The 27,314-nt window shown below is 37.3% G+C and overlaps 1 protein-coding gene across 1 annotated transcript in view; it reads right to left on the reverse strand.

The window, feature by feature from the left end:
* Positions 1 to 27,314, reverse strand: part of usp43a (ubiquitin specific peptidase 43a) — a 95,686-nt gene that overhangs the window by 16,785 nt on the left and 51,587 nt on the right. Inside the window, exons 4-6 of the mRNA XM_056246206.1 lie at positions 16,795 to 16,887; positions 11,985 to 12,120; positions 10,822 to 10,966 (exon numbers count right to left, since the gene is read on the reverse strand). Coding sequence (XP_056102181.1) covers positions 10,822 to 10,966; positions 11,985 to 12,120; positions 16,795 to 16,887 — 374 coding nt within the window. The remainder of the gene's footprint in view (positions 1 to 10,821; positions 10,967 to 11,984; positions 12,121 to 16,794; positions 16,888 to 27,314) is intronic.

A 27,314-nucleotide genomic window follows, 5' to 3' on the forward strand; every position in this document is an offset into this window, starting at 1 on the left:
GAAACAAGCATCGTATTAAACATCAAAAGTGTTGCAAAATAATAGTGTGTAATTATAAATCAGTTCAGTGATAAAACGAGAACCAGTGCCATCAAAAATAAAAATAAAGGTTTCATACATTTACAGTGAGTTAAAGGGGTATTTATCCAACAATTCCATTATTTTTAATTGTTTACATTTTCATATTTTCTCTGCTCTGCACCAAGTCTAACAATGCCCCTTAGCTGTTATAAAATCACCGTAAAGCACAGGTTCTTTGGGCTTATTGCTTCAATACAGTGCATCCGGAAAGTATTCACAGAGCTTCACTTTTTCCACATGTTGTTACAGCCTTATTCCAAAATGGATTAAATTACTTATTTTCCTCTAAATTCTACAAACAATACCCCATAATGACAATTTGGAAGAAGTTTGTTTGAAATCTTTGCGAATTAGAAAAAAAATGAAAAAACGAAAAAAAATCACATAAGTATTCACAGTCTTTGCCATGACACTCAAAATTGAGCTCAGGTTCATCCCGTTTCCACCGATCATCCTTGAGATGTTTCTACAACTTGATTAGAGTCCACTTGTGGTAAATTCAGTTGATTGGATATGATTTGGAAAGGCACACACCTGTCTACATAAGGTCCCACAATTAACAGTGCATGTCAGAGCACAAACCAAGCCATGAAGTCCAAGGAATTGTCTATAGACCTCCGAGACAGGCTTGTATCAAGGCACAGAACTGGTAAAGGGTACAGAACAATTTCTGCAGCATTGCAGGTCCCAATGAGCACAGTCGCCTCCATCATCCGAAAATGGAAGAAGTTTGGAACCACTAGGACTCTTCCTAGAGCTGGCCGCCCGGCCAAACTGAGCGATCAGGGGAGAAGGGCCTTAGTCAGGGAGGTGACCAAGAACCCAATGGTCACTCTGACAGAGCTCCAGCGTTTCTCTGTGGAGAGAGGAGAACCTTCCAGAAGAGCAACAATCTCTGCAGCACTCCACCAATCAGGCCTGTATGTAGAGTGGCCAGATGGAAGCCACTCCTCAGTAAAAGGCACATGACAGCCCGCCCGGAGGACTCTCAGACCATGAGAAACAAAATTCTCTGGTCTGATGAAACAAACATTGAACTCTTTTGGTCTGAATGGCAAGTGTCATGTCTGGAGGAAACCAGGCACCGCTCTTCACCTGGCCAATACCAATACCAGCAGGAACTGGGAGACAAGTCAGGATCGAGGGAAAGATGAATGCAGCAATGTACAAAGACATCCTTGATGAAAACCTGCTCCAGACTGGTGCAACGGTTCATCTTCCAACAGGACTACGACACTAAGCACACAGCCAAGATAACAAAGGAGTGGCTACGGGACAACTCTGAATGTCCTTGAGTGGCCAGCCAGAGCTAAACCCGATTGAACATCTCTGGAGAGATCTGAAAATGTCTGTGCACCGACGCTCCCCATCCAACCTGATGGAGCTTGAGAGGTTCTGCAAAGAAGAATGGGAAAAACTGCCCAAACATAGGTGTGCCAAGCTTGTAGCATCATACTCAAAAAGATTTGAGGCTGTAATTGGTGCCAAAGGTGCTTCAACAAAGTATTGAGCAAAGCCTGTGAATACTTATGTACACATGTGCTTTTTTTAAAATAAATTTGCAGAGATTTCAAACAAACTTCTTTCACATTGTCATTATGGGGTATTGTTTGTAGAATTTTGAGGAAACTAATTAATTTAATACATTTTGGAATAAGGCTGTAACATAACAAAATGTGGAAAAAGTAAAGCGCTGTGAATACTTTCCGGATGCACTGTATGTACTGACACTGAATATGTAAACGTACAGTAGGTGGTCAATATGCTCTTGGTGATGTCAATATATGACTTCTCAATGACCCATTTTTGCAGCTCAATTTCCATAAGTGGCTTAAATGGAAAGCGTGAGTGTTATATACCGTAGTGTGTTCTCTTACTTGTGTTTTCTATACAGTATGTTGTGTATCAGTATGTGTAGACACCAAGTAGCACTGGTTGAAACATGGATACATTTATTCCTGCATCAATCTTATAACTACCCTTTGGTTTCCTTGGTGACTGCTGGCATGCTCTGATCTTTCACTTCAATCAGAAGTGGATGTTTGATCCTGAATTGTGATTAAAAACCAACAATGCAGGACGACACACACACGCACGGTTTACGGGGACTCTTCATAGGTGTAATGGTTTTTATACTGTACAAACTGTATATTCTATCCCCTAACACTAACCCTACCTCTAAACCTATCCATCACAGAAAACTTTTGGCTAGTGTAAAACACTAAATAACACAAACACTAAATAGCTGATTTTTTGTCATTTGCCTTTCATTTCATGTAAGATGTCTGACAGAACTCTATGCTTGTAGACTGTTCCTAGACATTAGATTCTACATATAATATGAATACAGTTACATTGACGAATACTTGACACCATCAAAATAAGTTCTGGATAAATATTGGTTCTCTTTAGCAATCCAATGAGATAAGTAGCACGTGCTTATGTACATGTCTTCTTTTCATGGCAGCATGGAAATGTTTCTCTCTCACTCTCTGATTCGCTCTCTATCGTACACTCACAGCAGGCCTTACTCGTCATTGTCTCATTTGAGGGCCAGCTGAAGCAGATTGAAGAGGGGAACTGTGAGCTTGTGAGAACCATAATTAAACTTGGCCCTCACTGACACACACATACATTTCACACTTTCTCAGATGCAAACACAATAAAACCAACCCACAGTTTGAATGCCTTTGCAGAACAATGCACTCCTTTTTGGATATTATTCTTCTGTTCAGCCATGATTTTATTTTAAGGCCAAAGTAGGAGCCATTAGAGGCTCTTAACAGTGCTGGTTAGTTGTAGGTCGTTAGTTTTTAGCTGTAACTGATTACATGTAATCTGGATTACATAATCAGATTCCAAAACAAAACATTTGCATGATTTCAATTCTCTGATGTCAGGTAACGGTCATAATAGTCACACCTTTTTGTGTTTTATTTTTGTGTTATAGTGTTTTATTTGTATTGTTTTTATTTTAAATAAGATTTTTTTATGATTTAATTCATTATCAGCTTTATTTATTGCTCCTGTGTTGTGCATTTGTTTGTGACACGTTTACGATGATGCCACGGCCACCCACTTTTAAGCAGTACTAAACTGCAGTGGAAAAGCTAACCGAGCCAAGCCATACCATGCCGAGCCATACCATGCAGTGGAAAAGCGGCATAAAATTTATAAAAAAGTAGTCAAATTGTATTACCTAAAATGTGTAATGTAATAGATTACATTACTCTTTAAAATTTTTGTAATGTCATTTGATATAAGTAGCGTATTACACTTCAAGAGTAATCTATCACCCACTGGCTTGCCTTCAGTCTCAGCAGTTTTCCTTTGTTACCTCACTATATGGAGCAATACTTTGAAGATGAGAAGATTTGACATTACTTTGCTATAGGAGTCATGAGTTTCAGAACTGAAAACTTCCTTGTTAGTCCAAAAACATATTTTATTGTAACCAAGCCCAGAGAATGACTCGTTATAGAATGTGCCTATAGGTGAAAGACAGACACTGCGTGTTAGTGAGATGACAAGGAGAGAGGAGCGATACAGGATAACTGGACTACAAATAATATTACCTAAAGGGTCCTAATGCTAGGAATGTGTTTTTTTAATTTTCAACAATGTGAATGTCTCAGTTGAGCATTAGTTGTTTGTTCGGTACATCTCACTGTGAATTCACTTGTAAATCAGTCGCAATTTCGGCGCAGGCTTTGCAAACAGACTTTTACGATATGGCCTTGACAGTAATGCCACAACATGTAAGTAACTGTTAATTACAATGCATGATCTGTGACCAGTGATTTCTGATATGTAATGATTCATGTAGCTACAGTCAGACATTCTTTGTCTGTGTGTCAGTAAATCAAACCAGTGACTAAACAGTCAACTTCACATTGTTTCTCTTAGTAGGATGAAAATAATCTTATTTAGACTGATTAAATTATATATAGAAAGTAGGGGTGTAACGGTACACGTATTCGTATTGAACCGTTCGGTACGAGGCTTTCGGTTCGGTTTTCGGTACGCATTTTTAAACCGAACAGTTCGTTGGACCATTTTTCCTGCCGACCAAAATTTCGTTATTTCAAATGCGTGGCAAGCGCGCTCATAATGTAAGAGACGCTGGCGTAACCACAACATTGCCCAACATCAAATGGCAAATGTAATGTAAGTGGAACGAAACTGAGCTACTCGTTATTGTGTGGTTGACGGACCGTTTATCAGTTTGGACCAATGCAGCGCGAGCCGATATTAATCAAGCAGCACTGTTACTACACAGCCAAATCCAGTAAAGAAAGCATTTGAATTCGCCACTGAAGTAATTACATCGCTGCGAGATCTAGTGAGAAACATTCACATTTCTCCGTTATTAACGGATCAAACAGCGCTGACGTGCAAACCAGGAAGAAACATTGTGCCATGAATGAACTATCCAGTGTCCACAGATCAGCAACATTCACCATGGATTTACTGTAGTAACACTACTAACTGTAACCATGCAAGTTTGGCAGGAATAGTATAGGCTATAATGCTTTCAAATAACATTACGTTGGTTTTATTTTGACATTATGAATACAATTGCTGCCCTCAAATGTTAATCTGAACTAAAATAAACCTTTGTTTAGAACTACTACAATATTACATTTCATTTTGTCCAAGGAGCTGTTTTGTTTTATATGCTCCTAAGAAAGTAGCGAGAAAGTAGTCAAGTATAGCTCCATCATTGCTCAAAGTAAAAAAAAAATCATACTTTATGTTTTAATAAAAATATAATTTAATAAAATTAAATCAAGGAAATTTCTCTGGCATTTCTTTCTTTTTGCTGTATCGAAAACGTACCGAACCATACCGAACCGTGACACAAGTGTATCGTATCGTTACACCCCTAATAGAAAGCAATCAAAGAATGCTCCCTTTACAATCGCTGGAGCTGTCAATCAAACAGCGGAAGTTCATCAGTGGCTGAGTTCTGGACTCTCGCCAAAACTCCCGTTATAATCAACAAATCTCTTATTTACATTCTGTTTGCACTGTTAGTTATGATGAAAGCTTTTGTGAGAGTGCAGAAATTGAGTAACAATGACGAGATCACAGCATTCATGTGCTCAACATGTCTGTGATTGCCTACATTCTCATCACTGCAACCTTTCATGCCATGATCTAAATATAATGCTATAGATCTAAATATAGTGCTATAATCAACACTTTCCACCAGTAGTTAACCTTGAGAGCTGTAATAGTAAAGATATCAGCCAATCACAGCAGTGGGCGTTTACACCGTTTGAAGGGGCATGTCTGTTGTGAGACTTCAGGGCGTTCAAATCAGAGGGCTAAAATCAGGGTGGCTAAAATGCCTTTTATTTCTAAATTCTGACAATTTTGATGTAAAAATCATACTAACATAATAAGTGCAGCCCAGGAAACATTATAAAACAATAAAACAATGCAGTTCATGACCCTTTAAGTTACTTGTATAGCACTTGAGCCATAATGTTAATTAATTTTGACTCGTTTACAAGCTTAACTTGTATTTAACCTGGACTATTACTTTAATTCCACCACACTAGATACATGACAGAACAGCTCTAAGGAAGATGACGACTCTAATAGCAACATTAGATATTAGTAATTCATTAAAGTGGCAGTAAAAGAGCAGTCCATGCAGAATTAATTCTTCGCTGGTCTGGGCTGGAGAGTCCAGACAATACCAGGCAAATCTGCAAGAGTATTGCACAACATTAGAGAGGTGGAGTGTGTATTTGCTCAGTTACACATGACCTCACCAAACCTCTATCAACTAAAGCTTCAGAGAGACCCAGATGTGAGTCTAAGAACAGTTCAGACAGATGACCTTCTAACCTAGTCTGTCGATCACATCTCAAGGGAGGGAATTTGGTATATGCACTGGACAAGAGGGTAAAAATATTGTGCTACCAAATGTGAGCTACAATAGACTGTAAAATGTTTGTAATTTTTACAGAAAAAAAGTGAACAGTTAATTGGTTAACTTTGTTACCTCACCATATACAGTGAAAAACTGTAGATTGGTTTAATTGGTAATTGGTTTATCACTAAATTATATGAAATATGGTGTAGTTCCTGTGTGACAGCACAAGATTATATTTTATTGAAATAGTTTTGTTTATTCTTATTTCAGTCATGCAGTCATCTGTTATGCGGTGTGTACTTTAAACTTAACACCTTTAACCTTATTATTGCTTATTTTCGGGTTAGGTAAAGGAAGTCGATTCGAGTCTGGCCTAAATTATAAGCATAAAATGCTTCAACTTTTGTCAAGACTTGTGGTAAGACTCAAGACTTTTGTGGTAAGTTCTTGCTCAAAGCCTTAAAACACTATAAATCAAAGCCTCGAAGGCAGACAATACAAAGTCTGTACAATAATCATGCTTTCAATCAAAGGTGTAGACAGCTCTGGGCTTCTTGTCTTCAGCTCTGGGCTTTAGAGTCGGGGGTTCTGACGTATCAGTATCCAAAGAGGCAATCAACTCTTCAGTATTTTATACCTCTGTTGTTTACCGCCAAAGTTAGGTTACAATCTTCTTGATTGACGCACGTTGTAACTTTCCCAAGACTCAAGATCCTTCTAAGGCCTCGCAGGTGCAAACTGTCCGCCTTTTCATGTCCTTGAACTCCTGTAAACTAAGGTGGCTGATTTCCTTTTAAGGTTCTAGGAGTAGGACCACAATAGAACCAGAGTTCATTGTGTCCTTGAAAACACACACACAGTCCCATTTCGCTCTCATGGGTAGGCACACACATAAATAATTAACGATAACTGTACATCTCTGCCCAAGCAATGCATTATATTAAATACATTACCCAAATATGTGTAAAAGCATCTAAAATAAATAAACAAGGAGGCTGAGTAATTGCATTTCCTTGATATTCTAAAACAGTTCATATCGTCGGCATATATTACTGTCATTATATTATTATTTTTGACCAAATTCAAGTTCAAAGGGAGTTACAATGTTTATGACCAGTGAATTTAGGATAATTTCAGACATACGTGTTTTGTCTGTCATTAGATGGCCGCATCTGAGGCAGTAAGTGCATTACATTACGTTTTAATCAACTTACAGGTTATAAAGTTTACTGTAGCAACTGTATGTGGGCACTCTGTTTTTTTTCCATTCCACTCCATTTTGTCAAATTCTCATGTTAATAAAGATGAAGTGCTTTGCACAGGCTATTTAAGACAGTAGTGGGTATGACTCGACGACAAATGCTAGATTAATACTCTTCTCCATTCCTCAAATACATAAAACATTAGCATTGAGTAAAGAATACAATGTATGCACTATCCTAATTTGTATACATCTTGAATCTGAAAGGGATGCTCAATTTTCTGTAAAAAAAAAAGTTCAGTTAAAAAATACAGCAATTTTAAGAAAGGGCTTTATAAGTGGACAAAAAGCTGTGACATAATTGCAGAGTGACAGAAGACTACAACCCACATTTTAGTGCCGATCGGTAACTGTCACGTATAATGAGGCAGAGAGTCATGACAAACTGTCTCTGAAGCTTTCACTGCAGTAGTAGCTGTATGTATATAAAACATGCCTTTAAGCAAAGTCAGCAAAAAGTTATTTATAAAGTTTCTCACAGCTTGATGAACACTCTTAATATACTGCGCATTGTAAAAGAAATGAGGCTCATGACAAAGCTGGGTAGCACTTGTTTTCTGATATTGATGAGCTATAATTACTATATCTGTAAGAAAACTAGTTTTAGAACAAGGTGAAAAGCACAGGAGCATATGGCAATTGGAAAAAGGGATAATCCATAGTCTTAAAATGATCAGAAGTGAAATAAGAACAAGTGATCAAGTTTTCGGTCGAAAACATTACGATAACAGGCTAATCTTTTGTAACCGGACCAAACCAAATGTTCTCTCAGAAAATTGGTCAGGTGAAAATACTTTCTACTGTACATGCCTTAATACATCAACACATATTACTGATTATTTCAAAATGGCCTCCAGTCAGGCCAAGCAGAGGAAGATGGATTTATCTTTTGATCCTTAGTTCTACCCAAGGACAAGGTTACTTACTAACTCAACTTTAAGTTACTTTTTTTCTTGTAACCATGCTTGGTCATTGAAGGTCTAGCTATAATACCCCTTAAAAGTCCTTTCAGGTAATAACTGTTGTACAAAGTGTTATACAAAAATACATTTTAAAAGAATTTACTTCAATTGACCTTGCAGATGGATCGCTTCATTATCCTGTATGTTGTAGAGGGTTATAACACAATAAAAGTTTATTTGGAAAAAAGAAAGATGCATACAGATAAGAACAAGGACGTAGACTCTGATTCCCAATCCATTTGTCTTTCTTTGCAGTAATCCCAGTGTTGTTATTTTCCATCAGATGGAATATCAATTTCTAAATCTAACACATGGCAAACGTTCATTTTTCAATAAAGCCTTGGCAGACACCTAACACAGCCTCATCTGATTGGAAATTGCACAAGAAAAAAATATTTCATTATAGTAGAAAAGGCCAAATCATAGAGAGATCTACAGTATATAAGCCTGATTTGCTTTACACTTCATTACACTTTCTAATTCAGTATTTTCAATATTAGCCATATTTAAAACTTATACTGTAGGCTATATATTTCATCATGTCATGAGTCATTTACAATGTTTTACTGATGCTACCTATCTGATGATAAATGTGGCTGCTGTGATCAGCAATGCAATTAAGATGGATAATATGCAAAATGCTAAAATATTTAATAAATTAGCCAACCGCTGATAGCCAGATGAGCAGTAAGTAAAGTGTTTTGACAGAACCATGTGAACCTTGTATAATATACTGATAATATGAGTTGTTCCACAACCTCTAATGTGAATATATATTCACATACAGTATTAATAATATGTAAGCAAGGAATTTCAGCTGGTGTTGCACCCTATATGCATTTTTCCCCCAGAAAAAGTTCACATATATTTTAATAACGTACAATCACATAAGAAGATCAACCCTTGTGAAAAAGAAGTGCACTCAATTGTACTGAATGTCCACTTGTAGTGTACTTCAAATCTTAAGAGCACTTGAAGAAAGCACACCTTCTTGCCCATGTTTTTTACAATTGCTATTACAAATTTGTAATAAAAAGTGCACTTTGTAATGTCAAAAGTTTTACTTTAAAGTACACTTAAATCATGTTTTAATACCGGTAATCTTTTCTCATGCTTTAAAGTACACTTATATCGATGTGTTGACTAGCATAAATAAGCACATGTAAATTAGGCTACTTGTAATTTGAACTGTAGTGTGATATTCCATATTAAAGGTAATATGTTTTAAATTGCAACATCCTCATTGCATGTGTAATCACAAATATATGTAAATACATGACATACAAGTTTCAATGTAATTACATTAAAGTATTTTTTTTGTTTGTTTACTTAAATGCTTGTCAGTACATTCGGCAGTACATTTAACCATATTTTAAAGACAACCGAAGTAATTATGAAAAGTAATTACATGTACATGCATTAAAGTCCTTCTTAAGTGGGTAAAAAAAACTTCAGCTACATGCATTTAATATAAATTTAAACTATAATAAATTAACATGCAGTTTAGTGTCCGTAAATATTACATTCAGTTTGCAAAGTGTTTTCTTTTAATTATTTCTGTTATAACTATATCTATTTTTAAAAGTATGCTAAAGTGTACTTCTTTTTCACAAGGGATGTCACATCAGTAGCTAGAAAAAGTTGTTTTATTCTACATGGAGCAAGTTGCCCCTTAATTTAGTTTCATCCTCCACTTTTGACAACCCTCATAAGCACTGTCATCAATCTTCAATCGTCCACCTGACAGCCATATTACATAAACATGCTATAAAGACTTGTAAACCGGGTTGTATCTGTAATTCAAAAAAACGTCCTAATTTTGAAGTAGAACGTTTTCTTTCGACCTTTCAGTGAACTTATGATATACAGTGCCATAACATAGCTGGGAGAAAAAGTAAGCTCATTTTTAAGGAAAAAGTCGTGCTGCAACTATCACAAAGATGCATCAATGGACTGAGAAGTCACCGTGTACTGAGATATTTCCGTGTAAATATCTATCTATAATGCTACATTTTCCAGCACATTGCCTTTTATGCCTACATTTTTCTTAAAAGTGCTGTACGCTAATATTTTTGGTGGAATACCACAAAATATCCCTACTACCTAACAGATATCACTGAAAAAGATGTCCAGAGGAATCAAATCTGTCTGTGACAGCCCTAGGCAATGTAAACAGCAAAAAAAGGGAAAGGGAGTGGTCCGCACTTTTTTCATCAGAAATATTGTATTTTCTGGAATTAAAGTTAGAATATAAATTCTAGCATCGCTAATCTGTCATCGCAGCCCTCTCATTATAGAGCAAAAATGCAGCCAACAAAACAGAAGAAGTTACACAGCTTTGTACAGTATCTATGGAAAACTGAAATGGTATGTGAAATATTTCGAAAAGCTGGAATCACTGAGGGCGATGACGGTAAATTGGATGACTCGGCAGAGAGGAGGACACAGTGGTTTCCTCCGGTCTAAGTGGGCGGTTCTTGGCCAGAATAAGCTGGCACGAAAAAAAAAATTCTGGCCTTGTGAGAGATGGGAGTTAGCACAAATCTCGAATCATTTACAGAACCTTCAACTGTCAATATACAATTAGCAGAAGCAGTGCATCGATTTTCTTTATGTATCACTTTGGTTACCTGAGAATCGCATGGAACCTCCTCTGGCGGACAGGGGTGGAGCCTGGAAAGCGTAGATGACATCACTCTCTGAGATACTCGTCATATCATCTTCATCAGAGAAAGAGCGCTGGAACCCATTTGAGTTAATCTCTGTCAAAATCACCTATAAGAGAAAGAGAAATGTTCATTTCAAAAGGCATTGCACACCATGAAACGGATTATTCCGATAAACGAGCAACTTGGGTTTTAGTAAACAAAGAAGATAAATAGTATATAATGCGGTCATAGTCAGATTAGTATGGTAGTAAGCTATTCTAAACCAACCATGCACATACTCATACACACATTACTGCCTCCCACCACAAGGGGGAGCCACCATCTACAGTAGTATATTGTGTGGGATGCCCTGCTAATACAAGGCTAAGTTTTTACAAAGTTTTTACAATAATAATAATAAAAAAGTTATTTAGGCAATGTGCATGTTGCTATTATTTTACTAATAATCTAAATCACAAGCACATTATATGGTTAGTTCACAGTTATTATATTTGACATTTATTTACCCTCATGTCATTCCAAACCCACATGACCATCAAATATGGTAAACGGAAGCTCAAATGTGCATGCTTGACATGAGAATCAATGAGGTTTGTGTTCCAAACAAACACAAAAACAGGTTTGTGTAACATCACAGTAATCATCATTATGACATGTGGAATGTTGGACCCAACAAAAGCCAAAATCAAACAGTGCAAAATGCACCAGGTTTCAATAAGTGATGATGTGATTGAATGCATGTTCAAGGATTATAGAAATGATTATAACAGTGTCATTAAACATGTATCTTGCAGCACAATAACACCTTGAGCCCTGGCTGAGCAAGTCTGGGTAGTTTCCATTAACCAACAGATGGAGTGTTCAGAGGAGGCAGTTTAATGGCGTATGAATAGAGATACATGCTCTTGTTCGCTATTACTCTTCATAAGCCTGGAAGATGTATGCAAGAGGAATTCTTCTCTGGCAAGACTATGTAAGGTGTGTTTGTGCAGTGCAATACAATATTTTATTATGAACGAATGGTGTGAGTGTGTATTGCACACAATGTAGTTCAAGAATAGGAACAGATGAGAGAGAGAAAGAGAGAGAAAACACCAGCAGATATGATAGACAGCAGGTCTCACCTGGTCTGAAGAGATCTTGCCCTCCTCCGCTACCATGGCCCTGAGTGTTGAGACCGACCCAAAGAGAGGCACAGCCAACCCTACTCTCACAAACCGCTGACCTTCATTGTTGAACACCAGCGTCACATTCAAGGCCCTAAAAACACAATAAACATACATATTTAGCACATCATCTAATACAACTGTTCATGATGTCAATTTGTAAGCAAATTCATCTAATTCACTATGGGTTCCAAGGGGTTTTTACCATAGCAGTTTTTCATTTATAAGAAAAAATGGGAAGTCTCTTCAAGTAATGGTAACCACAGACATTTTTGCAACATTAATGGAACATTAAAACTGAAACACAATGTGTTTAAAGCTTTTAGTTGTCTTAAAAATGTTGCTAAATGGGACTGCAAAGGTTGTTATGGACATTAAAGGGATAGTTCACCCACAAATGAAAATTAGCCCATGATTTACTCACCCTTAAAGGGATACTCGATTTTAAGAGTTTCGATAATTTTCCTATTTAAAACTTGACTCTTCTGTAGTTACATCGTGGACTAAGACCGACGGAAAATGTAAAGTTGCGATTTTCTAGGCTGATATGAGAGTATAGTTCCTAGCCATATCAGCCTAGAAAATCGCAACTTTACATTTTCCGTCGGTCTTAGTCCACGATGTAACTACAGAAGAGTCAAGTTTTAAATAGGAAAATTATCGAAACTCTTTGGTCATTTTTTTTTTTAGAAATGCTAATGGTCTTGTCCACTCCAATGATCTATGCTAAGCTATGCTAAAAGTGGTACCGCCAGAACCGGAGATCGGCTGAATGGATTCAAAAACGGTAAAACTGAACAGTTTGACTCTGGGGGAGTTGTAAAATGAGCCTATTTCCAAAAAAAGTGGAGTATCCCTTTAAGTCATCCTAGGTGTATATGACATTCTTCTTTCAGACGAAAACAATCGGAGATATATAAAAAAAATGTCCTAGCTCACCCAAGCTTTATAATGGCAGTGAATGGCTGTATATTTTTCCATAAAAAATACATAAAAGTGCATCAATCCATGATACAAGTGCTCCACGCGGCTCTGGGGGGTTCTGAAGTGAAGCGATGCGTTCGTTTAAGAAAAATATCCATATTTAAAACTTTATCGACTAAAATAACTAGCTTCAGGCAGACGGCCAACACAAGTTTACTTACGACAAAAGATTAACACTTAATGATTAACGTAGGATGTAGGAGTAGCGTAAGCTTTGATGGCTTTCGCAGTTCAAACAAACAGGGCAGGGCAACAAACTCAAGCTCCTCCAACATTTATCTTAAAAAAATTCTCATTTTAGACTTCTAATTCGTGACTTGTGTTTTGTTTTGCTCTATTCTGCGCTTCCGCATTCGTCATTACGTTGTACGTCAGGTCAAGGGTTAGTCTCTCGATGTAAATCGATGTGTACGGCCGTCTGCCGTAAGCTAGTTATTTTAGTAGATAAAGTTTTAAATATGGATATTTTTCGAACACGAACACGAACGCATCACTTCACTTCAGAAGGCCTTTATTAACCCCCCAGAGCCGTGTGGATTACTTTTATCATGGATGGATGCACTTTTATGGACTTCACAACAGAAACGGCCATTCACTGCCATTATAAAGCTGGTAAGAGCCAGGACATTTTTTAATAGAACTCCAATTGTATTTGTCTGAAAAAAAGAGTGTCATATACACCTAGGATAGCTTGAGGGTGAGTAAATCATGGCGTAATTTTCACCGTTTATAAATCACACTCTCGCAAATTATTCCAACTCAAATTTTCAGGGAAAATGTTTTTAAATAAAGACTGGAAGGACTGAAGGAGTTGTTGGAGGCTTAATGGAGCTTTTTTTTTGTAAATGAAACATAATTTTTATTTTTGAGTGGACTATCCCTTTACCCATGGTTAAAAACCAGTGTAACATAAGCCGCGTTTCCATTACCCTTCAAATTGCGGCAAATTAAAATTGCAAATTTAAAATACGCCCAATGGAGACACGTCAATTTCGCAAAAACTCCCATATATTGCAAAAAAGTTTTTACGATCTCATGAGGGGGTTTTTCAGGCAGTTCGAAAAAGGAATACTCCGCAAAACTGCAATGGAAACCGTTTTTGCGCATTTACAGGTCACCTTGCCATTAATGCTTGGATAACATGCCTACGTCTCCTTCAAATAAAAATAATGGCTAGTGCGGTGGCTGGGATATATGCAAACCTACCAACATCCATTGCCATAATTGTTGGAATGACTTATTGACTGAATGACTTGGAATAACTAATCGCAAGAGGAAAAAATTACACTTCAGTCGCAAAATTTATCGGTTGTCATAACGTCATTTTGCAATAGTTTTTTTTAGAAAATATCGTAATGTGCAAATCTGTAATGGAAATGCGGTTACATACTCTTGTGGCTTATTGCTTAGTGTGTGAAAGAGTAAGTAACCAATCAAAATCTATTCGCCACATGCAGGGCTACAGTCTGAGTGAGTGTAGATATGTCTGGTTGTGCGTGTACATGTTTTGAAGGTTGATTTAAACCAGCACGTGTCTCTAACACTGCCACATACACACCGCTTGTGGGTGCAGAGCACATTAGGGTTGGGAGCTAATCTGTTTCCTGCTGTATTTGTTTGGCTTGAATATAGTTTTTATATACATACAAGCCAGTTGCACAGCAGCTGACCGTCTCAGTGCAGTAGCATTTTTCACTGCAGCTGCAGTTGTGGACATTATGGCTCTGGAGACTTGGGTGGACTTTTAGATGCCTCTCTCTGCTGCATTATTGAAAGCTGTATGTGAAATGCTGGACCCAACAAAAGCACTCAGTTGTAAAAAAAAAACTACACTCTAACTTGAGTGAACCAGTGAGAAGTCAACCGAAGCTTTTTAGATTTTATCTCAGAGTCTGAATCATGTGACAGAGTTTTATATATGTGGACTGTCAATCAAACTTAGCTTATTCTGTGTTTTCAGAGTGTGTCTGGGTGTGGTAAAGTGCAGGTTGGATGTGTTACCACTTGCAAATACATATTTGTGCATTTTTCCTTTGAAAAGTACAGTCTGACTAGCGTACCAAATATCTGCAGACACCAACTAGAGTTAATCACATTGATGTGAAAACTGAAAGCACTAATTGGGTAAGTTATTGGGACCAAATAAAAAAAAAGGAAGTAAGACAAAATTATTTTGCATTGTGACTTCATAATGCAAGCACAAATGACACATTGTGCCACCATGCCATTCCAAACACATACAACTTTAATGTGAATAAACTATTTTGACCACTCTTTTAATATAATGATTTTGCAACACTGGCTCATTGGAAAAACATGACTCCAATAGAATAACTAAACAGTACCTATACAAACAGAAGCAGATTATTGATTAATAGAGAATTCTTTTTTGTGCATTTCCTTGCCCAATACTATGTTATGACTTTTTAGCATATAGTGCCTGATTTGTAAACTAATATATTTTGCCATTTGCATCACATAACCAACTCCATATGTATAGGCTTTTCTGACATAGTAAACTTGCTTGGTAGCTCATCTGGTACAGCACTGCACTTGCCATGCATCATTTTATAGAAATGTCGCCAGCTGCACTTTTTTCCCAATGAGTCTGGGTTGATATTTTTAGTCTTCTAAATCAATACGATAACTTTCCGTGAGTATCAGACTGTGGTGAATTAATGAGAGTTTGTGAGAGAAGTAGCGATGTCTGATTTTTGAAAGAACCATTCTTTTGAATAAGATCATCATAATAAATTGGTGTATCCAGTTCACAAAACTGGTCCGAATGATTTGGACTGATCTGGTTCTCGAATATTCACAACAATTTACATTTTTGGGTGAACTAATCATTTCAATTGTGAAGTATATTAGTAAAATATAATTGTAAGTACATATCATAACACAAATGGTTGTACAAATTTAAATTTAATTTACGGGAATGTATTAATGAAATTCATGTACAGATAGTATTACAGTAATGAGAATATATATTTTTTATTTTACAAAAAATGAGAATGATTTCTTTTATATATGTATTTCTTGAAAGTTTAGATGAGATTCGCCCACCAGCTCAATGAAAGATAATTTATTGTATTTGATCTCTCTGACTAGAGGCACTTGGGCACTGTAGGCTGTGCTGGCTAACCTGATTGGCTCCCTAAAGTCTTGGCCAGGAGTTCAGCTCACATGTAAGCAGTGCTGGTCTGCTAACAGAAGTGTTTCTGTCTATCCATGGCATGCGTCTAATCTAATTTGTAGTCTTCATATTAATTCATAACAATAAGTATCGTAGGTTTTATCACTAAAACTTAAAAAATTTACTGAAGACCTTTCAATTTGGCCCCCTAAGCTCTCAGTGAGGCTAGATATGCCATTTTCACTTTCATGAATGTGATTCAGAAATGCTGGGAAATCTGAGTGTTAAGGACAGTAGGAACAAGTCTTCATGATGAGCCGTAGTTCTCTCCATATATTTTCTCGCGTTCTATTATCGGTCTGTCTGACAGGTTGACAGTCTCACAGAAGAGATTTTGCTGACTGGCAGTTTTTGAGATTTAAGAAAATTGAGACAATGTTCTGGTAAGAGCTGTTCACTTGGTCATTCATCACATGAAGAATTTCAGGGTGGCTAAGGACACGAACACACTGAAACACACAATAGCAAAGATACACACAGACACATATACACACAAACACGTATACAGACATAAAAATACATATAGCATACAGACAATGAGTCCTAATAGATTTCAAAGAGACACAGACAAAAGGAACAGTAACATACCTGGTTTGTCGTAGTGGGATTGGAAGTGAAATACACAGGAAAGGGTCAAAGGTGTTGCTCTGTTTAAGGCAATGAGGGCACGTCAGTGATGACCTGAAACATAGAAATGACCATGAGACATTTAATTATTTTTTCTTTAAAACACTCAACCATAATAATCAATAATAATAATAATAATAATATGAATTTTGATTTTGATTGACTTGATGACTTGATTTTATGGGTAGCTTTGTGCGGTTTAAAATTTCAAAACCCATTCATTTATCCATGTCCATGTACTTTTGGTCAAATAGTTTGTCTTTAGTATGATGTCTCACATCAACGAGAGTCAGATTCTCGTTCTTACAATTTGACTTAAAACCTTTACGTAAAGGCTTAGGCCAACTCAGTGAAAAAGCACTCAATATGTATGTCTTAACTGGCTTGACCATGTATTTTTTATGTTTTTAAATGCAACTATAGAGTATATATTTAATATGTTACGAAAGGCTTCCCTGTGGTTTATTGTCCTGTATTTTATGTGCCACATTCAGGGCTTGACATTAAAGGGGCATTATGCAGAAATCCCGTTTTTGTCAAACAGCGACCCCTAGAGTTACTGTGGAGTACTTGAATTTAACGTTACTGTCGTAAATACCACTCACTCAGAGCGTGACATGGCCTGTTACATAGTATACAATAGTACATTGTGTTTAATTTGTCGTTTAATGAGATATAATATATGTTGTTAGTGGTGAGAATTTTCACGTGATTAAATACATAGATCCGACAATTTTAATGGTCCAGAGGCAGAACTTTTGCCAAGTGTGTCAGAGGTTCTGGGTTCTAATCGGTACTAGTAGTATAGTTTATTTTCCTCATCAAAACCGATTGTTTATTAGTGGTTGTATTTCAAGCAGGGACATGTTTTTTGTGCATTAGGTTTTGTGATTTCACCATAACAAAATATAGAGAGTCTCTCAGTCCCCGCACAGATTCAGGCGCGCGTCACAACAGAACACTGTAACTTATCTGCACCACTGATCGCAGAGGCAACGAGCACTTTGGTCAATTGATTTAAAAAATAACACATTTCAGATCGCCTCTTATTTAACAAACGAACGAAATGAATGCTCTACTAGAGTTACCTGGAGATGTTTTATTTGTTTGTAATGGTAACGTTACATTCGTGCCGCGAGAAGTTTCAATGGGGACATAACACACCCGCAAATTATGCCTATGCTCGTGTCCGACTCCTCGCTCGGTCAGTCTGCCGTTTCCTCTTTCTCTGTTCCTCCGACAATGCTTTCCTAGCTTTCTGCATCTTATATGCCGGCTCAGCCATTACGATAGTGTGACAAACTCCATCCATCTATACCTTGTTCCTGTGTGTATGTGTGCAGTTGCCGTAAAGGAATATGTTACATCGCGAGAGCTGATATCACGCGATACTTCCTGACGCGGCCCGCCGCACCAAAGTTGCAAGTGAGATTTTTTCGCTCACAGGCACCAGGGGGGGTCGAGACGCCCACCATTCAACCCGAAAGAAGTTATATAACCATTTCAATAACTCTGAAGCTGTTCAGTTAAGCTAAAAAAGCTGCATAGTGTCCCTTTAACTTTTTTGCCCACCAGCCACTGTGGCTAGTGGTTTCCTAAAGTTACTAGCCACTTAGAATCTTCACTGGCCACAATTTTGGCATCGATACCATGGGGAAAAAACGGCCATATAGATATATTTAATATTGTCTCATAATTTGGCAGCAGGTATATTAGGCTGCTGTCACTTTAGGACCTGACGCACAAACCCACTAACTATTACACGTTTTTTTCTTTCTCAACTGTTTACGTTTACTTAAAACATAACATTGTGTTTAAGTGAATACTCACAAAGACCTGCATTTTGACATTATTTTGTGTGTATTTGACTGTTTAAGTGCAATAGGCAGTGAAAAAGAACTGATTTTAGTACTGAGAGGCGGCTTTATGTGTGCGCACTGTGGGTGTGAGCACAAAATCTGCGGGAATGAGTAAAAGTATGAGCAATACGCGCAATCCCACACCAAAATTCAAGCCCTGTAATAAAAACAATATTCATCCGGAGCAAATGAAACGAGTGAGTGAGGGGAGGGGATATATAGTCTTCTTAAAAGACTATGTATATTATTTAAAATATAAAAACTGCATATATTATATATACTGTATATTATTATAATATAAAACTGTATATATTATCAATAAAATTCACCCCGCCAAAGTGGCTAGTAGGAGTGACTGTGTAACACGCCACTGCTGAAATCCACCCTCATTTGGCGGGTGTTAATGTCAAGCCCTGGCCACATTCCTTTAATCCTAAAACTACAATATTTTCATCAAATCCTCTGACAATTTAGCTGTTCAGGCTGCTGCATTCCAAAAACTCAATCTTTCTTAATCGCTATTATTGTCTTTCATTCCAGTGGAGAAAAAAAAAAAAAAAAAGAGTTATTTTAATGAGTATATATATTGTTTTCTTTTAAGGGGCAGTCACACTACACTTTTCATTCCATTGACTTCTATTAATACGCATGTTAATGATGGGAAAATCGGCGAGAAATATGGGCATGTTCGCAAGATCAAAAATGCATCTTGTGTTACTGGACAACAATACAAAAATACAGATTTTTGTCTGAAGAGTGGACCTGTGTGAGCATGTCTATACTCTGAGCCCGATATAGAGCTTCCTTTCATGACTCAACATCTGAACACTAGAAATGCATTTGGGTTCCGCAGGTGCAATGTGTTCACCTGCAGTGCAGATGACAGCTCGAAAACCAGCAGAGATGGCCACATGTTCTCATATTCACTGAGATAGAAAGCTTTGGAATGCATTGATTTCAGTATCTCAGCATAAAAATAAAAAAAAGAACAGAGAGAATAATGAAAAACGAACGCAGAAGTAAAAAGGATAAAAGTGAGAAATAAAGATACAAAAGGCATCTATAAGTGGAATAAATGAAAAAGAAAGTGAGGGAACAGCAGATGTAGAATGTGTCTGAGATTGCATCATTTTGGGGTCCAATTGTCTATTGTGAACTCGGCAGAGCTGTAATATCAACCGGTGGAACCCCTTAAAAAAGCAGCGCACTCCTACCACAGCCATAGTTACTCAATAGATGTGTTTTGCACCGCACACACAAACAAATTATACACTTAGAGAGAATGTGTGTATGGGGAGTTAGTGTGAAGATAAATGAAGAGCTGTGAAAATAACAGCATGTGACCATCATATCAGCAACAGCAATGATTATAATTGGCTGCGAAGTAACTGTGCACATCCAGTAGACCAAACTCAAACGGGTACTGTCACGTAAACCTCTTACGATCTGTGATTGAGCATATGTCGGTATCTATGTATACGTACGTATGGACTGGAAGTAAACAATGCAGATTCACCTGTGTTAGTTTACGTCATGTTGGAATAAATTCAAGCTAAAGACAATCTTCTGTCTCCTCATATCTATACTCATATATATATATATATATATATATATATATATATATATATATATATATATATATATATATATATATATATATATATATATATTATACGAAGATAGCGATACTTCACAGGTACAACAGTTTTTTTTTTTTTTTTTTTTGGCTTATATGTGGTTTAGAGCCATGGCAGAATCAACTCAGTACTCGTCTGTAGTAGGACAGGAATCATACCCTAAAATGGTATATAACAAAATTAAGTTTAATTTCCAAAATATAAAAATAAAAACATACCCGTAATGACATTAGACATCATTGCAAAAAATAATGTTCCAAAACAATGCGCCATTCTAGAAGACATGTTCTATAGCATGGTGGGAATACAAGCAAATAACATTTTTGCATTTTCTTAATTTTACAAAAGTTGGCTGCATTTGTAAAGCTTAGGCATTTAACTCTGTTGCCCTAGAATATTTTTTCTTTATTGTCTGAGATCAATTCATTAATAACTATAAACCAGAATTGTATCACAAATATTTTTATTTTAAATGTAAATTAATGTTTATTTAGTATTCAAATCAGGTTTTTTTTTGCAACATGGTTGTAAAAATGGCAAACTTTTTTTTAAGTCCTATTTTTGTACCCTATAGAATCACACCATAAGTTAAGGTGCCTCTTTTCCCATGCCATACTTGTGTTGTTAAGCTGCAGTAAATCACAGTGCCACTTAAAAGCACGTCCATTGAGAAAAGTGTCTTTGAACTAGTCTGGTGGGCATGTCAGAAGAGCATTGGTTTGTTGGGCTAAGGTGGAGTGAATAGACAGTATCTCTGTTTTACACTTTCCTCAAAGTCTTGAGTCGAATTGGTCTGTAATGTTAATTCAGTGAATGTCATTCTCATGAGAGACAATTACAAAATTTTTACAAAAGAAAGTCAAACCACTTTGTTCTATTGCAGTGCTTTGATCTAAATACAATGAGGTTCTTTTGTTTTTCTATTTGAACCCATACATTTTAAAACCAACTGTCAACTTCACTTAGTCTTAGATAAAAATGTCAGTGCAACAATGCACATTTTTTAATTATCCAGTTGCTGTTTTTGTGTTTTGTTTTATGGGACTAAAATAATCAAGATTTTAAGTTATTTTTGAGAAATTACTCAAGCACCCAATAACAGCTTTTTAGAATGGCTTTTTAGAATAGCTCATAATATTTTTTCCTCTCTAATGATCAAGCCTAAATGGGATCTATATAATTTCATTTTGTCTTATTGGCAGCTAAAATCATAATCATAGTATCCAAAGTTTGAAATAAACCAACACAAGGGGCAGAACGTGTGGAATTTGAATGACAGATATTTCTCTATGGGGGTACTGTATATTCTTCACGAGCCTGCTAATAACTGCTGATGGTACTGAACTCTCTTTGATCCAAGAATGGAGGTAAACTAGAACAATGGTGTCTCTCTCACATAATTCCATCCAAACCTATGCTATTATTTGTACAAGGAACATACACACAAACTAAAGAATTTTGAAGAATATTTCAAGAATTTTTACAGATCTTTTTACATACTTCAACTTCAAAGTGACCATGGCAGTCAAACTCCAAAAAAAAAACACAAATAAAATGTATACTGTAAAATCACTGTAAATGTATTCCATACAACTCATGCACTATATTCCAAGTCTTCTGAATCCATACAATAGCTTTGTGCGAGGAACAGGCCAAAATGTATGTTATTATTTACTGATAATCATGTGCTTGCAATGATCTCACGTCCAGAATTTTAATATAGTGTATTTTGATATGAAAACCAATGGTGTCCCTTGACTAGAAACAAGATTGGGGCAAGATTTTCAGTGCAAGCTTGATGTCCTGATTATTTTGTTGTTATCCAAGCCTTGGCAGCATGCTGTATTTGATTTGAGAGTAGCAGTAGAAGTGAAGATAAACAGCTTCAGAAGACTTGAAATATAGCACAAAAGTGATGTGCACTATCCCTTTTTGGTGTATTTTTATGTCATTATTTGACATGTGTCAAACTCCGCTCCTGGAGGGCCACTGTCCTGCAGGGTTTAGCTCCAACCAGCTCCAAAACACCTGCCTGGAAGTTCCTAGTTATCCTGAAGACCTTGATTAGCTGGTTCAGGTGTGTTTAATTAGGCTTGAAGCTAAAATCTGCAGGACAGTTGTCCTACAGTTTGACAACCCTGTATTATTTACTCATTCTTATTTTGTTTCAAACCCTATATGACTTATTTTCTTCTGTGGAACACTAAATTATCTTCCCCTCCTGTATGTAGTCAACTAAATTAGCACTGCAACTGGATCAATGAGTCAATAGCTTGGTTTCCATCCAAACGTGAAGCGAATCTTTTTAAAGTTTGCAAAAAAAGGAAGAAAAAACAAACAAATGCGAATTAGGTGCATTTCCATCAAGTTGTTTGAGCGGATGACGGTGGTATTGGTAACCTAGTAACCAACAGTAAATAAAACACCATCAGCGGACACATGTTCGCTATATACGTCAGAATTTATTCGGCAAATGTGTTTCCATCTCCCATTACTTGCATTAATTCTTTTTCGCACAAGTTAAAAACCACCTCAAGTGAGCATAAAACTTTGTTTTCCGATCCATGAACGGATTATTCAGATCAGTTTTGTGAACTGAATGAGGCAGTGAAAAGATCCAACTCAAAAATATGAAAAACAACTTACAAGAAGAAGAAAACAAATTCTCACACAAAGCTATCATATGTCTTCAAAAGATTTATTGTAGTCATGCTCTGTTCTACGGGGGTGGTAGAAGGTGCTAAGCACCCTCAAACGCAAGCAAGAGCACCCTCAATTGATACTGTAATAATATATTGGCGAAACAGATTTGGCAAACACCATTCATAGGCTAAGTGTGTTTGCGCTCTGGAGAACATCAAATGTATCTATTGCTGCGTCCCAATTCGCCTAATTATACTACGCCCTAAAAGTATGTACTCTTTTTGTGAAGAAAAAGTACATACTTTTGAGTGTGTAGCAAAAGAGTAGGCAAGCTTTGGGACATACTACTTCGTCATCATTAACGGACAGATCTGTCGCGTGATGTGTGCATCCTGTCACCGTAAACTGCCCATCTCGTCACAGTTAAAATCCTGCATTCAATCTAAGTTAATTTCTTACGGTTTCGGAGAGAAATGTTGTAGCACGTTCATCTGCCAGTCGTGGGTCTTTCATGCCGAGACTCTCCTTGTGTGTTTGGAATTTGAATATAATACTGCATTTAAAAGTTAATGGCTAAACATATCTTTGCAAAAGTTCACAATGCTGCTGCAGATGGAATATAATGTGGACAACATTGAATAAATACATTTTCGTCAGGTTAGATACTGATAATTATTTACTCAAACCCCTTTATCTAAACCTCTCTACATAACTGTCGGACTCACGTGTCCTCCATGTCTCTAGTTTTTGAACACTTTTCACTTGTATTTGTAGTTCTAACCGAATCCTCGTCCAACGCGCGATGGGTTGTGGGCAATATTAGCCGTTAGAGTGTGCATCGATCTGCACTTCGGATTCTGACCGGAAATAGTAGACCATCCGGGTCTCTTTGGAACACTCATTTCAACATACTACGATTTGGGACGTACTAATTCTATTTTCGAATACTATTTAGGACGGATAGTATGCGAATTGGGACGCAGCATATGTGTTTTTGCAGCGGTGAGCAAGCCAATCACAGACATAGTTGTTGATCTCATGAACGCAATCAGAACAATCAGAGCTGTTTAAGTTAGTCAGAATCCACTCACTGCTCAAAATCATAGACAGTATAAGAAATGGACAGAGCCCTCTCATTGGAACTCAGTTGAGACAGTTGAAGCCCATTTTTAGCGATTTTTGAGCACTTCCGTTCCTGACGCGCAGACTCAAACTAAGCTTGATGACGTGAGCAACCTGTCTGACAGACGTTAATCTTTTAGTAGCTGTGCGTGAAAATTGCCAACGTTAATCTTGCGAAGACGGGGAACTTGAGCAAAGAGTTCTTTGGCGTGAGTGAGCAGGAGTAAGTATTCCGTTGCTTTTATGGACTCATTATCTATGGGCTTCTCCCTTGACGGGACGTCCCCCCGATTGCCTGCGAGCTTCTCCTCCTGTCTGTACGGTAATTTCTGTACAGCGCGACAGAGAGTCGAGTGGTTATGACGCAATCGTTAGCCTATTTTTACAAAATCTGTTTCTACGGGGCCATAATGTAACATAGAAGGTAATGGAGCCCTTTATACATTGTCGTGTTTCTTTAGAAATAAATAATGGACAAATGGAGTCTTTAAACGCCTCAGATGTAAAGTTATTCGCTGTCAAAGTGACGCCAAAATGAATGGGAGTCAATGGAAATGCTAACGCAAGTGAAGTTCTGCTACAACATGGCGGCACCCGGCCGGCTTCAACTTCCGGTCGATGGATTACCCCCTTGCTCAAAATGCCAGAGTTTTTATTCAGTGCTGAGTTGTGCCGGCTCGCGAAACCTCACATTAACAAACAAAGTGTAGACATGAAGCAAGTAAGAGATTTATTGTGAATTGCTGGCAGCTTAAAGGGGGGGTGAAATGCTATTTCATGCATAGTGAGTTTTTTACACTGTTAAAGAGTTGGATTCCCATGCTAAACATGGACAAAGTTTCAAAAATTAAGTTGAACGTTTGATTGAGTATTTCTGTTCTCAAAATACTCCTTCCTGGTTGTCACAAGTTTCGGAAAGTTTTTTTCAAGTATGGGCGCGTATGACGTCAGATGCGCCAGAATTTCCTTATACGGTCCTAAGGGCACTTCTCTCGGAAGGGCGCGCGTGCAGCTGTAGAGCGATAGCCGTAACCTATGCCCATCAAAGCGCTGTGCATCGGCTGCGCTCGAATATGTCACCAAAGAAGTGTGTTTTCGGTTGCCAAGGCAAGACAACACTGCACAGATTCCCAAAGAATCAAGCGTTAAGGGACCAGTGGATGGAGTTTGTTTTTCCAGAACATCAACACAGTTGTGCAAGTGTTCTTGTTTGTTCCATGCATTTGGAGGATGATTTTTTTATAAACAAGGCCCAGTTCGAAGCCGGATTTGCTAATCGTTTAGTTCTCAAGGATGGAGCTGTCCCAACACTAAAGGTTAACGGTCTTGCATTGGAACCGCAGGCGGTGAGTAGAACTGCTTCAAATATCTGTGTCTATCGGCGTGTAACTTAAGCACAGCAAGTAGGCTAAACAACATGATAACGAATAGTTAATGTATCTATGGAGCATGCGATGTATGTTGTGTGTTTGTTTAAATACATTTGTTTAGGTGGCTACTGTAGGTGTCTGTTTGTTTATTGTAAAACCAAATCATGTCTTCATAAACCACGAGTAGACACACAAATGTTCTAAAACTTTGCGCGCTCGTAATTATTTAGCTCCGCCCACACGGCACGCCTCCACCCGCTCGGCTTTTTCCGGAAAGACTCGGTACAGCCTATCTTTCTTTTATAAATATAATAAAACTAAAGACTTTTTGGAGATATGATGGATGCAATATTACTCTATAGGTACTCAAGATTAACATGAGTGTTTCACCCCCCCAGCCCCCCCCCCCAGCCCCCCAAATGGGGTGAATGGATGCCCGAAATAGCGGCCCGGAGGCATTGCAAATATAGCCGCCGAGTGAATAGACTTTCCTTGAAAGGGATTTTGGCCTACATCTGCACTTTACTAGAGCACCCTCAGTAATTTCAGAAGTGATTTAATTCTGGAACCAGGCCTGAATGTTGTGTAATTTGATCGTTATCCATTTTAATTGGATGTGAAAGAGCAACAAGTACATTCATTTAAAATTTCTGTTTTATAAGCATTCAGTTGCCTTCACTAAATCTGCAGTGAAGGGCCTTGGCAGCCAGGAACTCAGTACCAGTCAACAGCAGAGCAGGTGGAACTGTTTTTCCCCAAACAAAAGAGGCTACGACCTCAGTCCAGGACATGTAGATCTTTTCTTAAAAAAAAAAGAAAAAAAAAAGGCTTTCTCGGTTTATTCACTTTTATCACCAGGGAGACAAAAATATATTCTATGAAAAAATAAAAATAAAAGCAGTCAAAACAATCCAAAGAGAGCAAAATGAGACCATGCCAAGGAAACACAAAGTATAATAATAATAAAAAACTCGGCTTCTAAATAAATCAAGGTCCTCCAAACTACTAGTCAATACTTTTGCAACATCAGGGGGGATCTGTTTGCAATATTTTTGTGCAGTCCTATACATCAAGTCATCTAGCTGATATGTAGCTAAAATCTATTTTTAATATGGCAACCAAACTTAGATTTGTTATCAACACTGCAATCCTATTGCCAGTGAGATGGTAGATAACCATTTGTGCATGTCTTTCCATTATCTACTGCAGCTGAAGCAGAATCTGATATACAACAGTGGCCAAAAGTCATGTCCGGAGGGGACATTTGCTTTTAATGACCCTTCAGGCTCGATTAAACAATCACAATATGAGGAGTATGATATATTGGGAAGAGGAATACACTAAATTTGGTTAAGGTATAAAATAACAACATTTTTTGGCAAAGAGGGCAATCTCCATATTATGGAATATGGGTTTAATAGTATCATGCAAAAATAATGCATAGAAAAACAAAAAGCTCACAAGAAATAAAGCATACATTGACTACAATGTAATCAACTAATGATATTTTGTTGGTTCTCCCTTGTTTTTGATTACAGCCGCCATTCTGCTGGGTATTAACTCGCTAAACTTTGTGCATGTGTCATGCTTAACTTCTTTCCAATCCTCCTTAAGTTCTTCCCAAAACTGAGCTTCATTGGATGCCCTGCATGACTTATCACAATTCAGGCATATAATTTCCCAAAGGTTTTCAATGGCTTTAAGGTCAGGGGACTGAGGAGGCCACATCTTAAGGCTGAGAATAAACACTTATTGCGTGCAACTTTGTTGCATTTGTAAAGTGTTTGGGATTGTTATGTTGGAAAATACACATATGCTCTCCAAACAGATCCTCCATACTTGACAATATT

This window comes from Rhinichthys klamathensis, unplaced genomic scaffold (assembly GCF_029890125.1).
Source record: "Rhinichthys klamathensis goyatoka isolate OS25496 unplaced genomic scaffold, OSU_Roscu_1.1 h1tg000036l_1, whole genome shotgun sequence".
Lineage (NCBI taxonomy): Eukaryota > Metazoa > Chordata > Actinopteri > Cypriniformes > Leuciscidae > Rhinichthys > Rhinichthys klamathensis.